Source organism: Patagioenas fasciata, chromosome 11, assembly GCF_037038585.1.
Source record: "Patagioenas fasciata isolate bPatFas1 chromosome 11, bPatFas1.hap1, whole genome shotgun sequence".
Lineage (NCBI taxonomy): Eukaryota > Metazoa > Chordata > Aves > Columbiformes > Columbidae > Patagioenas > Patagioenas fasciata.
Genome location: NC_092530.1, coordinates 12,403,994 through 12,417,704, shown reverse-complemented (window position 1 = coordinate 12,417,704; position 13,711 = coordinate 12,403,994). Strand labels below are relative to the sequence as shown.

Genomic DNA, 13,711 nt, shown 5'->3' with positions numbered 1-13,711 from the left:
AACTGAGAGAAAACATCCACGGCTGGGCTTGCAGTGAACTAAGCAGGATTTTTTGTTCTGTGCTGCATGTTGAAGAGCCATGGGCAGGGTCAGAGCCTTCCAGCCCACCCCTCGGGTCTGCCCACACTGCCCCTGTGGTGCTGATCGGTGGGCACCAGCTGCTCATCGTTGTGTCTGAGGCGGGAACGGCACATCATGGCGTGTACAGCCCTCACTGAACAGAGGAGAATCTGTGTGAAGTCTGTGATTAGTCAGGTTTGAGTCATTTTAGCATTTGGAGATGGGTGAGACTAAACCAGCCTCTTATTGACCAGAATTTGGCCTTGACATTCCCTGTGTGATGGTAGCAGATGCATTTATACATGGACTGCTCTGGGAGACCACAATTGCCTGCTTTGTTTGAAGTTGTTCTTTATCTTATCAGCTGTCTCTCATCTGAAGGCCATTTCTATATGACTTAGTTCCTTAGGAGTTTTTTGGGTAGGAACAGTAGACCTCTACTCTCTCCTTTTGCTGGGACAAGTCAGACAAAATAGCATTGCAGACAGTGCAGCAACAGCACTTTTAGTGGAATACCTTTTCAGAAAACAACTATATTAAATATATTCTATGTTCTCGCAGCTTGCAGCTGCTCTTGGTCTATGGACTGGACAGCCCATAGCTGCAAATAGCATATTGCAAATTAAGAGAAAATGGTGCACTTTGGAAGAGCTCTTATGATGCTGTGGAGCTTTGCTTTGCGATGGCTCACCAAGAGGCAAGTATTATGTGTATTTATTTCATGACAGTGAGAGGGGAGATGTGAACACAGAGGGAGAAAGAGGATGAGTGGTGTGACAGTGGCCACAGGCAGGATGTACCTGGTGGGGATGTCTACTCGTCACCGTGTGCCTGGCCACCGGGACAGCCCTCAGCTGCCTTAGCAGCACCTGAATTCCAGTGTGCAGGTGACACACTGACCGCACTTGCTGTTATCCAGCAGTCTGATCCTTTACGAGAAATGTTTGGAGGTTTGTGCAATACCCTTCCTACCTGTATTGCTGCACCCTGAGGGCTCGTCCCTGTGTAAAAGGGAGCACTTACGTCAGTCCGGCTGCCCCAGGTCTCAGTGAGACCCACACATCTGGCTCCCTTCTGCCACAGCAACCCCGTCGGCTCGTGGGTTACCAGCCTGGGACTGAACTGGGTCAGCCTGCAGGCAGCAGCAGGCTCCTGCACTGGGCAGAGGTGGGATTGCTCCACTCCCTGCCTGGCTGCAGCACTAGACTTCAGGCAGGGAGACACAGTCTCCGTGAAGAGGAAGCTTAATGCTGTGTTTTTGCCCATCCCTCACAAAGGGAAAGACCATCCTATAGTTTGCTTTTTATTCCTTCTCTGCTGGCAAAGGAGGTCAATCAAATGTCATCGTATTACACCTGTGAGTATTGTAATGGCTGTCAGTGTTTTGCCTGTAAAATAGTGCTGGCAATACCTCTGCATACTTCATGGTACTGACAGCAGCAGAAGTAAGATGGGAGGAAGATTGGGGCTGGATCCTCTGGCATGAGGCAGGGAGAGGCACAAGGTGATCGCAGATGCTGTACAGGTATGGCAGTTCTGACACTGAGCATTTCTGGTACTGTTCATTACAGCATGTATTGGGAACCGCAGTGTGACTGTGGGTGCCAGGGCCACATCCATCATTCTTGACACAATGCCACCCTTGGTTTCGCCCTGCTTTACAAGAGCTGTCTTGACTAATAAGGGCATTGGGAAGTGTCTACACATTGTAAAGCAAAAGGAGGTTATTTCCTTACATTGTGACAGGATATGTGATAAAGAGGTATGGACAGAGGCAAGCAGCCTTTCCAGCTTGCTGCTATTTTCATCTGGCTATGAATAGTTTGGTGAGATCAGTATTATCTGTTCCGGGTTTTGTTATGTTTTGGGTAGGGATGTTTTCATATCTTTATTACATGGGCTTATGTGCAGCTCCAGGTCTCAAAGGGTGAAGTGGGTCTGGATGGTCCTATGCCGACCTAAGAGATGAAATTGGGGCGTTAAATACTGTCATCATTTGTGGGACCTGACTGCCAAACTGGTAGGTTGAAGTTCGTAGTTTCTCCTCTTCCTTTGCATGCAACACAGTGTCTACTCAATGAAATCTGCCTGGCCCGTGGTGTATATCATTAATCTGTGCACATCCCAGCACGGAGGAAGATGTGCTGCACTGGGAAAGAAAGGTGCACGCTGAGAAATCAGAACCAAGACTGGAGTGCCCCGTAGATGGTCTCTAGATAACTCCTGCCTGTAGGCAGATGACAGCAAGAGCACTGAGCTGGTACTGTGCATCTGAGCAGTTTGTGCCTGGGTTAGTTATGAACACCATTAACATAATTCTGTTTTGAGCTGGAGCTGAGTTAAATCTCCCAGAAATAAAGTGAAAATGCATCACAAAGAAGGCAGCAGCCTCTTCAGCATCTGCCTTTCCAATAGAGGCTATGCTTCATGCCTGCTAGGCTAAGCAAGTGTTTAATTTTCAGCTGTTAAAACCGTTTGAAAGAGTTACTTAAAAAAACCAAACAACTCCCTGAAGACCCTTCTCCACAGTAATAAAAAGAAAAAACATGGAGAGGATATATTAATTCAGGTGAGAGGACTGTAACATACCTTCTTTTATAAATAGCTCTTACTGCTGCAGAAACCCTACATGGGGTTAGTCAAACTATTTATTTTGGAAAGCGCTCCAGAACTGCACCTTCTCGAGCTCTGGCTCGCAGGCGCAGCTGCCGGCGCCCTGTGCGGCCAGCAGGCTCCGGGCGACAGGAGGCAGGACCGCTGGTAATTCAGCTGGTTTTGATCACATGTGTGGGAACGCGCTGCAAAGTGCCGAGGAAGGAGGAGACGAGCCCTCTCCAGGCTGCGGGCTGTCCGGACACGCTCTCGCTGCGTGCGTCCCGGTGCGGGTCTGTGCCCTGCCAGAGGATGTTGCGCTCCGCTGAAGAAAGGTTGGTGTTTATTTGCGCTTTCACTTCTAGGGGTTGGATATTGGGTTGGTGCTAGGGGAATGTGTGCCATACCAACGCTTGATGCTTTACTGAAGGGAAAGGGGCAGTTTTGGGCAGGTCACAAATTTCCATGTCTCAGTTGGTGTAAATAGGAATCACTCAGCACCTGCCCTTTCCCTGGCTGTCCGCTCCAAAACCACTGGCACTGCTGTTCTCACTGAGTGGCAGTGCTCTTTGCTGGTGCCCAGTCCAAGCAGCTGACAAAGGGAAGGTTTGTTCCTTTTATTAGTATCCCTCTTAGCTTTTCTGCAGGGGATCAGAGCTGTCTTTTCTCCAGGGGGCTGGCAGAGCCATTAGCCGTACCTGTGTGCAGGCTGGCATCCATTGCCTGTGTCCCTCCTGGCTGCAGAGCTGCAGCTGCGCACGGCTCACACGGCTTCTCCTGGCACTGCAAAACCAGGCTCGCAGTTGAAGATACCAGAGCTTGCAGGTGTTAGGAAAAGGCTTTTCACACCAAAACACTGCTAAGCATTTCTGTAGTGAGCTAGATGGGAGGCAGAGAAGAGTGTGGAGAATGATCAAAGCTGGAATGAGCAAACAACAATCTTTCTTCGTCTGGAAGACAAAGCATGGATGTGACACAGATCAGCATAATGAGCTACATGGAGTACATAAATGCAGAGTGATCCTTACTGGGTTTTCTAATATATTTCTATATTTCTAATATATTTCCAATATATGCTTGGGGATATAAAATGAAGCAAGTGGCAGGTCAAAACAAAACAAGGGCAGATACTTTTGCCTTTAAAGCGTAGTGAGGCCATGGCACTGTGGGGCTTTTGAGGATATTGCAAATGTGTAAAATTAATGTGAGGTCAGAAAGTAATTAGAAGGATCTGTGAAATGTAGAGATGTTGCTCCTGCTTCGGGGGGTCGCTGCCCTGCGCCTTGCAGGAGGCTGGGGCGCAGGACGGCTCACTGTGTGCTGTCAGCCCTTTGTGGAGATAAAGCAGTGTGTTACAGGGACCTTCAGCCTAGCCCTGCGTGGCCTTTCCTGTATTTTTAAACTGGACACTGAAAATCTGTTGGGAGACAAGATGCTGGGAGGCAAGTTAGAGTGAAGAAAGTCCTTTGGACATCCAGCGTTCTCCTCTGCTCGAATTTATGGTGTTTCCTGCAGCCGTGCTGATGTGTTTTGTCCGTAACACTTGTCTGCTTTGTCATGACAAGTGGCAGGACCTGGCTGGGCTGCTCCCCCTGCACTGGGGCTGCGCCTGAGAGCAGCTTGAGGTTGTCCTGCACAGTTTGCACCAGGCTTCAAGCAGATGCTGCTATCTGGACTCTAAACAGTTTGCTCTTTCATGACTCTGTGTTTCGCTCCTCTTGCCAGAGGGCAATCCTGGCCTAGGAGGGGTCTCCCACTGGCAGGAGAGAAGGAGGGCGCAGCTTTCTTTCGCTTGTCACAGTTTGTCCAAAGCCAATTCACATCAGCGGGCTAAAAAATGTGCTTGCACTGAAGAGGTCCCAGTCTAGGGCAAAATCTTCCCCAGCACTGCCTGCTGGCTCCCATCATTGCCCTACAAATCTGCAAAGCTTTTGTGTTTCCCTTCCCTGCAGTTTGCAGAAGTGACGAGGGGTGGGCAGGACACATGGTGCGTGGCCTTGTCTGTGTGAGATCCACGGCGTCCTGGCTCTCTTACAGACCTGTCGGTTTAGGTGTTTGTACTGCATCTTCCCTGTGGTATCCAAACTGTTTATTAACAAGGCTTTGGGAGGGGAGAGGATTATGTGCAATCTAGCAAAGCAAATCAAAGTTATGCGATGCTGCTTAAGGAGCGTAAACTCTGGGATGAAACAATCTGGGGGAGCAGGCGATGGTCAGGTACAGTGCAGTCTGCATGCCTGATAATGTACTGTACATGTCAGTTTTTATCCTTAATATTGCACTTGCAGACCCAAATAAACAAATAACACGCCTTCCCTAATTGGCTGCGTGCCTGCGTGGTTCATGGTGGGGTTCTGCTGTTTCAAGCCTCTGCAGCGACCAAGACGCAGCTGCACGGTGCACCCGTCACAGGCTGCAAAAGCTCCGGTGGCAGCAGGGACAGCCCTGTGGCTGTGGCGTGTATGGAGATGATTTCCCAGCCATGTTTCCTGCTGCAGGCCTGGGTCAACAGCTTTGTGGCTCCTGAGACTGCCAGCAAAACCCCCAGGTAGAGCAGTCTCCTGGACCAGCTCACTTTCCCACAGCCAGTGCATTAAGTGGTTTGATTTTTAACTATTTAAAACAAAAGAAGGAGGTGGCTGTTCGGTTTTTGTTAACCTTTTCCTTCCAATGTAACTACTCTAGTAAGATAAAACATTCTCAGGAAAAAAATAAAAGGCTATTTACAAAGAAGTAGCCTTTCTTCTTTTTCTAATTGACTACTGTACTAATGAATAAATATGAGTCTTTGCTGAAAATGTTTTCTGAAGTACTTTCAGCCCACGTCATGGGTTTGTTAAAAATAAATAGAAGTTCTAGAGAAGCAAATACTGTGAAAACTGTGTCCCTAGATACTTTTTTAAAAATAAAATCTGTCCCAGAAATTTCTGTAAATGTATTCATAGGAGCAGGATTGTGCCCGAGAGCTGGAGAGAAGATGGTTGGAACCAAGTGTGGGTGAAACGTGGGTTTAACCAGTGGAGATTCATCAGGGCTTTTTATTACTGTTTCTAACTGTTTAGGTGGTATCAATAGTTTCTCGGATGATAAAGGCTGTAATTGTAGTGTGACAAGAACAGCCATACTTGTCTCAAAGAAATACGAAATGTTGTTTCCTTCCCTCCAATTTTTTTTTTTTCAAATAATTATGAAGTTTTTATGACAATGCCCATTCCCTTTACAAACCTTTTAACATGGTGCTCCATGGTGTATCTTTGTAAGCGTTAAGGTCAGATTACTATTCTTTCTTCTAACATTTGGTTAAACCATTATGAAAGAGGCAAACATTTCATCCATAAAATAATTTAAATCTATGAAATTATGACAAATGAGCAAAATTCAGCTGAAATAGAATAATACATAAAACAATTTAGGTTAGAAAAGACCTTTAAGATCATCAAGTTCAACCATTAACCTAACACTGCCAAGTGCGTCACTAAACCATGTCCAAGTGCCACATCTACGTGTCTTTTAAACCTCCAGCGATGGTGACTCTGCCGCTTCCCTGGGCAGCCTGTTCCAGTGCTTGTGCTCAGCTTTGGGTATGCCAGCTGAAGGAAGAGATGCACCATCTGGAGCCAGTCTAAAGAAGGGTGACGAAAGTGGTGAAGATTCCAGCTCTGAGGAACCTGAAGGAGCTGGGGTTGCTTGACATGGTGGACAGGACAGGTTGACATCTATCAAGGAGACCTGGGGTGGGCAACAGGAAGAAGTTTCTTGCTGCCAGTTAGCAAAGCACTGAAATAGGTGGCCTGGAAGGGCTGCAGTTGCCATCCTCAAAGGGGCACATTAGACAGACAGGGAGTAGGGGTGATACAATTAGGGAAGGGAATGGGCCTGATGCCCTTCAGATCATGTTTGCCATGAAAGTTGGATTTGTTCATTTTGAATGACCTGACTCCCAAGGCTGTGGCTTTGGGAGAAAAAGCCAAATATGATAAAACCCACAGTCACCTGCTGGGCTTGGAAACAGTGGAAAAATCCCATCTGGTGAGCTAGAAACTGCCTACATGGACACAAGCAGAGCTTCTGCTCCCTTGGAGGGGTGTCTTATTGCTCTCAAGTTGGCCAGGAGAGAGGAAAACAAAGAAAGTAGTAAAGCAACACATGATTTACTCTTCCTTCATGCCCTGCAGCCTCTGGCCATTTTTGATGTCTGTTGAAACACTAAGTGATCTGCGCCCATACTGTTTGAATAGCAAATATCAGCGCAGCGTAAAGCCAAGTGCACACATATTAGAAAATGAGCAGCCTCTGGTATTTCATAGCATAACATGCAGCAATAACACTTGCAGGTTGTTGTTCTGTAATTTTCCGATTGCTTTACTAAGGTCAGCTGCTTATCCTTGATCTCATCTAGGACATAAAGAAGTGAGGAAAAGAAGAATGGAGGTAAAAAGCAAGCAAGCAATTTGGTAATTTATATGCATATTTTGTTCGTAGCATGCTGAGTCAACTGTTTACCTGTTAGTAGGAAAGAGGCTAAAATAAAATATTGTCTTGTTCAGGTTAATACCCTGTGAAGAGCTGTAGGATGGGGAGGAAAGTAGGGCAGCTTGTTTTGGAACTTGTGCAGAAGGACAAATAAAAACCCCCAATGTACACATTCGGTTACCATATGTCACGCTTATTGTAAAAGGCATCTCAGTGTTATTTCTTTGCAGGGATGCGTGACCTCAACGGAGGCAGACTTGTCTGCTGAAGAACGCGCATGCCAGAGGTGCTGGGGTTGCTGTTGGTGAGATGAGCTTTCGTGCCTGTCGAGGCAGCTGAAGCAGGCGGCGAGCTTGCTCCTTCCCGTGCTTGCCTGTTTGATTGACGTTGGCTTCCAAATCACTGCGACTGTGCCTGAAGAAAAGCGAAGGAGCCTAATTTTGCAGAGAGAATTTTCCTGGCAGGGGAAGGCATGCAGTGCAGAGAAACGTGCCAGCGAGGAGCCTGGAAGCACAAGTCCAGGTGCTAACGCAACTCGCACCCAAGCCATGCTGTTGTAAAGTCCTTTTTCTCCAGCCGTGCCTTGCTCAGTGCACCAGGGCAGCTGCACGGGGTCTGCCCATGGCATTGCCACAGTCTAAGCTGGATTAGTTCCTGGTGTGTCGTTGCTTCAGCTGTCTGAAGACCCGAAGAAAATCGCAGGGAAGATGTTGGACTTGAGCTTCCTGACCGAGGAGGAGTATGAGCAGCTGATGAAGGTTCTGCAGAGAGATGCAGAGCTGAAGAAGAAGGATGGGGATCGCATCAGGTGAGAGAGTGTGTGATAACAGCAGGACGTGAGCTTCCCCTGGGGGGATTTATTTATTTCTTTTAGAGAGCAGAGTGTGTGTGCCTGTGTGTGCTTGTCCCTTCTTACTCAGATCCTCATGGACCTTTCCATTGCACCTCCTGCTTTCTCAGCCATCCTGCTGTCCTCTCTCTGTAGAACTGCAGGGCTGGACTCTCCTTTTGAGTTAATCAGCAGCCCTCAGCAATGCCAAAGGAAATCATCCCTTTCCTGCTATAGGGAGGAAGATGCTGATTTCTTGGTGTAAGAAGCCCGAGCAGGGGAGAAGCTGCTACCTTGTTTTCCTTACTCAGTAGCACAGAAATCCTGTTGGGTATTAAGTGAGACTTTACATCCCTATCTCTTCCTTCTGTAGCCCTGGTTCTCTTTGAGGTGGATGTGTATGCAGCATCCATCGTGCAGGCAGAGAGGGGCAGTGAGAGACTACATTGATCTGCCAAAGGTTTTCGGGGAGCCCTTTCAGAGCCAGGAATCGCTCTCAGTTCAGCTCACTTGCCACTGGCCATCCTGGAGCTCAAGTCTGGTTGATTGGATTGCTTGTTGCTGCTGTCACTTTTTAAATGCCAGCCATTAGACCATCTGGGTTGACAGTACGCACCAGGCTCGGGAAGCTGGCACCAAACTGCACACGGCAAGGAATGAGTATTTCAGTGAGTGTGGGTGGCACTGTGCCAGTTTACCCCTGCTAAGGATGTGAGTCTTTGACTTGCTGTTGAGCCAAAAAAGAGTAAGCCTCACGTAGGAGGGATGCTCGAGGCTGGCAGGGGCAGTGGGTATCTGTGCATCAGCTCCAGGGAGCGTCCGTGCGCTCTGCTCATGGTGAGAGCTGGGGAGCAGAGCTGGTGGTGACATGCAGGCAGCTTGGACTTGAGGTGTGTGTCTGCATGCTCTTACAATCGCCTCTGAATTGAAACACAGTTTCAAAAAGGTTTTCTCTTCTTTTTTTTTTTTTTATTTTTCTGAAATGCAATACGATTTCTGCTGTGGATAAACCAGCAGAGGTTTGGGGAAATGAGTGCTTGGGTTATTTCAGTTTTGTTTGACTTCTCTTTGGAAGCTGTTGCACAGAAGGCTTTCCTTTGGGAGCGAAATGAGCAAGATCCTGACTGGCTGGTTCCAAGTGCCCCTTGCTGTCTGTATGGCTACATGCAGTAAGACCTTTGGTGCGAGTGTAGACAAATTTGGCTCCAACACAATCTGCCTGCTGGGTGAAATGAAGTCATTACACTGATCTGGTGTCAGCAAGATTAAAATGTGTTCCTACATCTCCTCTGGCCCAGCACCTCGAGACCCTCACAGGGCAGATGCAGCCCTGATGTAGGTGGGAGCTGTGCAACCCAGAGGCTTGAGCCCCGTTATACCTGCTGCCTTCTGGCCTTTAGGCAGCCAAATGTGACCCTTCAAGGCTCCACAGTTATCTGGGGTTTTGCCCCCTCTTCCTGCTGAGATTTGGACTGAGGTGGGAGTTTCCTCTGGCCTCGCAGGGACCCCTAATTGTGGTTGAGCTGTGGGAGGCAGTGCCAGCAGAAAGGCAGCTAATTCAGCAAGCTGTGGTGTAAAGACAAAATACCCGGAGGAGGGTTAGAAGTACAGGCTAGCAAACAGAGCACTGACAGGTTTAGGTGCCAAAAACCAGCCCTGGGTGTGCCCGAGTGAGCTCAGGGAGGAGACGCTGTGCTCAGGAAGGTGAGCTAACTGTTTGAGTGCCAAAATTGGCCTGGCAGGAGGAGCCAGGAGAGGAGCAGTGTCCAGGGACAGTGCTGCAGGGATAGGTTGCTCCCCTCAATGACATGATTTGTTTCCGTGGTTTGCATCAGATTTGATCCAAAAGGCTTTGCCGCTCGTAAAGAGATTGATAGACAAATAAAACTGAGAAGTGCAAGACCTGCAAACAGCCCCACCCCTTCCTAAACCCTCAGGGCTGCAAAGCAAATGGATGAATCTCCTTGCCAGGTGACTCTGATTTGGATTTGTAAAAATTGAGAGAGGTGAAGGCCTGTGTTTTCAAGGTGCTGTTCCCATTTCAGAGAAAGAATAAATCAACTTTTGTTTTAATGCTGGTTGGGACCTTGTGATTGCAGAGAATAATCTCTGGATCCTTTGTAGTATCGGACAGGGGAATTGTTCAGACAGTTGTTATGAAGGTAGCTCACAGGAAGACAAAACCTTGGACATCTTTTTGGTGTGTAATGTTCTCATTGCCTTTCAGGCGGATACAAGGCTCCATCAAGGATGAAAAGAAGAAGAAGTTTGTGACAGGTGAATGGTTTTCAGAAGTGAAGGCAAAACGGTTTCAGGAAGACTTAGAGGGGCCAGATCTACTTCGGGCATCGATTAGAAGGAAAAAGGGCAAACTGGAAAGTAAGTATGTTAGTGTGGATCTTAAGAAAACAAACTGATGAACCAGAAAAAAGTGGTCAGGTATGGGGTTTTCCCTGTACTGCTGGGGACCAGCCTTTGTGCTGTGATATGGGGATTCTCAGCTAAGCTTTCAGTGCTAGAAACAATACCAGATTATCAAAGTCAGGGCCACATCTCTGCAAAGGGATGTGGAGCCTCTCTTCTCCTGGCAAGTATTTGCCCACTGCGAGAGGGGAATGATGCTCCATGCATAGCTTTTTACATGGGAATAATTCCAATGCATGATGTGGTTTTCAAAGTAAAAAGGGCTTTGGGGCTAAGTCTGAATCGTACCCAGGCTGCTGTGCCAGAGCAAGGCTATGTCTGGGTCCTTGTGCTAATTCGAAGCAGATGTATTGCGTGTTGTTTGACATGCAGATGAAATCTCATGGTGGTATGTAAAACAGATAAATCAGATTTGTTGACTCAGGGCAGAGCAGATCAGCCCCTTGTTGAACAAGCAGGACTGTGCTTTGAGTCCAAATGTAACCAGCCTGGAGCTGGCACTTCGTGCTGAACATTTGTGCAAAGCAGAACTGGGGATGATTCACATCTGTGCTGGTTTTGTTGGAACTGAGTTAATTTTCTTCATAGTAGTTAGAATCTTTTCAGTAACTAGCATAGTCTTTTGGTTTGGATTTATTAAGAGAATAATGTGATAACATGCTAGGTTTCCCATGCTTTGCCTGGCAAGAGTTAACTTTTTTCTTTCCAGCAGCTAAGCTGTGTTTTGGAGTTGATATTAAAAGAATGTAAGAACTCACTGATGTTTTGGCTGTTGACTAGGAGAACAAGGACTTTTTCAGCTTCCCAGCTGCAGGCGCAAATAGCAGCTGGGAGGGAGAACAGCAGGACAGCACCTAGATTGACATCCAGGTTGGTCAGTGAAATATTCCTTACCATTACTGTCATGCTTCATATAGAGCTAGAGCCAGTTTTTCTATCTAGTTAGTTCAGCTTTTCTAGCTTGTTAGTTCCATGTTAGTTTGTTAGTTCAGCTTTTGGCCTTTTGCTTTTTTGCTGTCTCAGGGGTCAGCTGTTTGGGACCAGGGTGCTCTCTTTTCTGGGACTGACTGTTCAGTGCAATTGGATTTGAGCATGAGCTGCCATCTGGACCTCTGTTCTTCTGGGATCAGCTGCCCAGGGCTGGAGTTCATGAGAAATTGCCTTGTCCATCACTTATTTTATATATATCATTATTATTTGAGGGTGCCAGAGCCTGGAACAGGCTGCCCAGAGAGGTTGTGTGGTCTCCTTCCCTGGAGATATGCAAACCCCCTTGGACGCATTCCTGTGCTGTCTGCTCTGCTGAACCTGCTTTATCATGAATTGGACTGGGTGATCTCCAGAGGTTCCTTCCAACTCCAACCATTCAGTGATTCTGTGACTAATACTGTTTTAAAAGGAAGAAGCAAACGTTACTAAATTACTATAGTAATTATATTTAGATCTTGCCCTCTTTATTTCTTTTTCAACTTCTTTTTCTTCTTTTTCTCTCTCCTTTTCTGTTATCAGACATATTTTGGTAAAGCATGGGTATGACGTGACTTTATTCCTTGCTCTTACTTTTCCCACTGCTGTATCACAGCACTGGTTGAGCATCAAGCTACTGCAGCTAATATGTTCACCTCGCTGTTCCCTCACACAGGAGGGCAGGCACTTCTCTCACTGACTTGTCAGCAAGAGGATTGCACCGGTGAGCGCTTGGCCATCAGGGAACAAGGATGAAGCCCTTTACAAACAGTTTGGCTGTGCAGCTCACATTCAATCTGCAGTAGATGCGCTAAGGGCTTTTGCTTGCCATTTTGACACCTTTTTTTCTTCTGGAAAGATCAGAGACATTCACCTTTTGTCAGCTTTCAAGGTGACGAAGGAGTGTGTGTTCATTTAGCCAAATCTATGTAACATGGTCATGACACTGCTTTAAGCTTTTGATGACTGTGTTAGGGAGTGAAATGAGAAAATTCTTGCATGGAAAAGCCCCACTGAGGTAATTGCTGGCATTCCTTTTGCATGGTAAATTGGCAGAGGAGGAGTGGAAATTGATGCCTGCACGGGAAAATGCCCAGTGACCTTTTCTGGAGGAGGGTTTTAACCTGTGGAAGGGAGGGTTGCAGGGATCCCTAAGGGTCTTCACAGTTGGTTTTGATTATAATAGAAAACACTAGTAATCAGCAGTAATATAAATCTATAAAATAGATAGATACCATATATTTAAACTGCAGCCTGCAGAGCAGCACAGATGGGTGACTCTGGTGATAACTTCTCCTCGAGCTTGTGTGCAATGTATGAGAGCTAAAAATTGTCTAGGAGAGACCATTTTATGCACTCACCGAGGCAGGGCAGCCCCAATGGCACGGTCAGCCATGCTTTCCCCAAGTGTTGGGTGTATGTGTTTTAGAGTGATGGGAAATGAGTAAAGCAGCTAAAGCGCTAGAGCAGGAGTGGCTGTATACATATGTATATAAATATATGCACGGACAAGTCAAACTGGTCAGGCCACTACTCATTTCAGTTGGAATTTGCTTCTTATTCTGTCTCATTCTAAAGTTAGCAAAGGCATTTTGCTTGTCTTGATGGATTATGAAGTACTAATAACCTGTTTGTTTGTGGTTGTAGAAGCCAGGTACAGCTGTGCTGAGCCATTTGGATGGGCAGTGATTTGGATGGGAGGAATTGAACACCTCCCACTGCCTCTGCCCATGGGGAGGGGGGAGCTCTGTCTGAGGGGCAAGTGGCAGTGAAAAGCAAATATGATGCAATGCCTTTGGATGTGAGGTGAGAAATACATGCAGTCTTTGGTTGTCGAGGTCTTTTCAATGGTGACAGGCAGAGGGAAAACATGGGAGCTCTGCGTTGGGTTCCTCTGCTTCCAGAGCATCTCCCTGCCAGCATCTCCCTCCCTGGGGTCTGGGGCAGGGGGGACGTTGCTCACTGTACAACGCAACATGGTGTGACATGGATATCCCAGCCTGTCCATCGGACCTCTCTGCTCTTGGGCTTAGTGCAGGTTTCTAACCAGATAACAAGCAAGGCTGTATTATCGAATGTCACATCTGAATCCTTTGAGCCTCTGATTCTGTTGTGTTGTGTAATAAAATATATCCTAAAGAGATCTGGCAGTTTTTATAGCAGGTAGATTTATTCTTTAAAATAAACCTAACTGCATATGAATAAATATGTGCAGAACTTGTTGACTAGACTAAGCTTATTTTTTCTTGGCTGTGTGAGAGTTTAATGCTTTTAATTTTGCAGTAGCAAGAAAGTCTGCTTGCCAGCAAAATGTCTAATGCAACTTTATACCCTGGCAGGCTACTCTAAAGGTTATGGTCTTCTATT

The 13,711-nt window shown here is 46.9% G+C and overlaps 1 protein-coding gene across 8 annotated transcripts in view; it reads left to right on the top strand.

Annotated features, from left to right (window-relative positions):
• The window catches only part of LOC136106105 (synaptotagmin-like protein 2), an 84,684-nt gene that overhangs the window by 45,601 nt on the left and 25,372 nt on the right, over positions 1-13,711 (top strand). For 6 of the 8 annotated variants that reach the window (XR_011740847.1, XR_010652083.2, XR_011740848.1 and 3 more), the window contains exons 2-3: positions 7,356-7,933; positions 10,182-10,333. Coding sequence is in view for 3 of the 8 variants with exons in the window: in XM_065846182.2 (XP_065702254.1) it covers positions 7,833-7,933; positions 10,182-10,333 (253 nt within the window). In the remaining 5 variants the exon portion in view is untranslated. Of the gene's footprint in view, positions 1-2,866; positions 2,988-7,355; positions 7,934-10,181; positions 10,334-11,184; positions 11,249-13,711 lie in introns of those variants that run through there. The other 2 variants (XM_065846181.2, XM_065846184.2) reach the window with 2 other exon arrangements.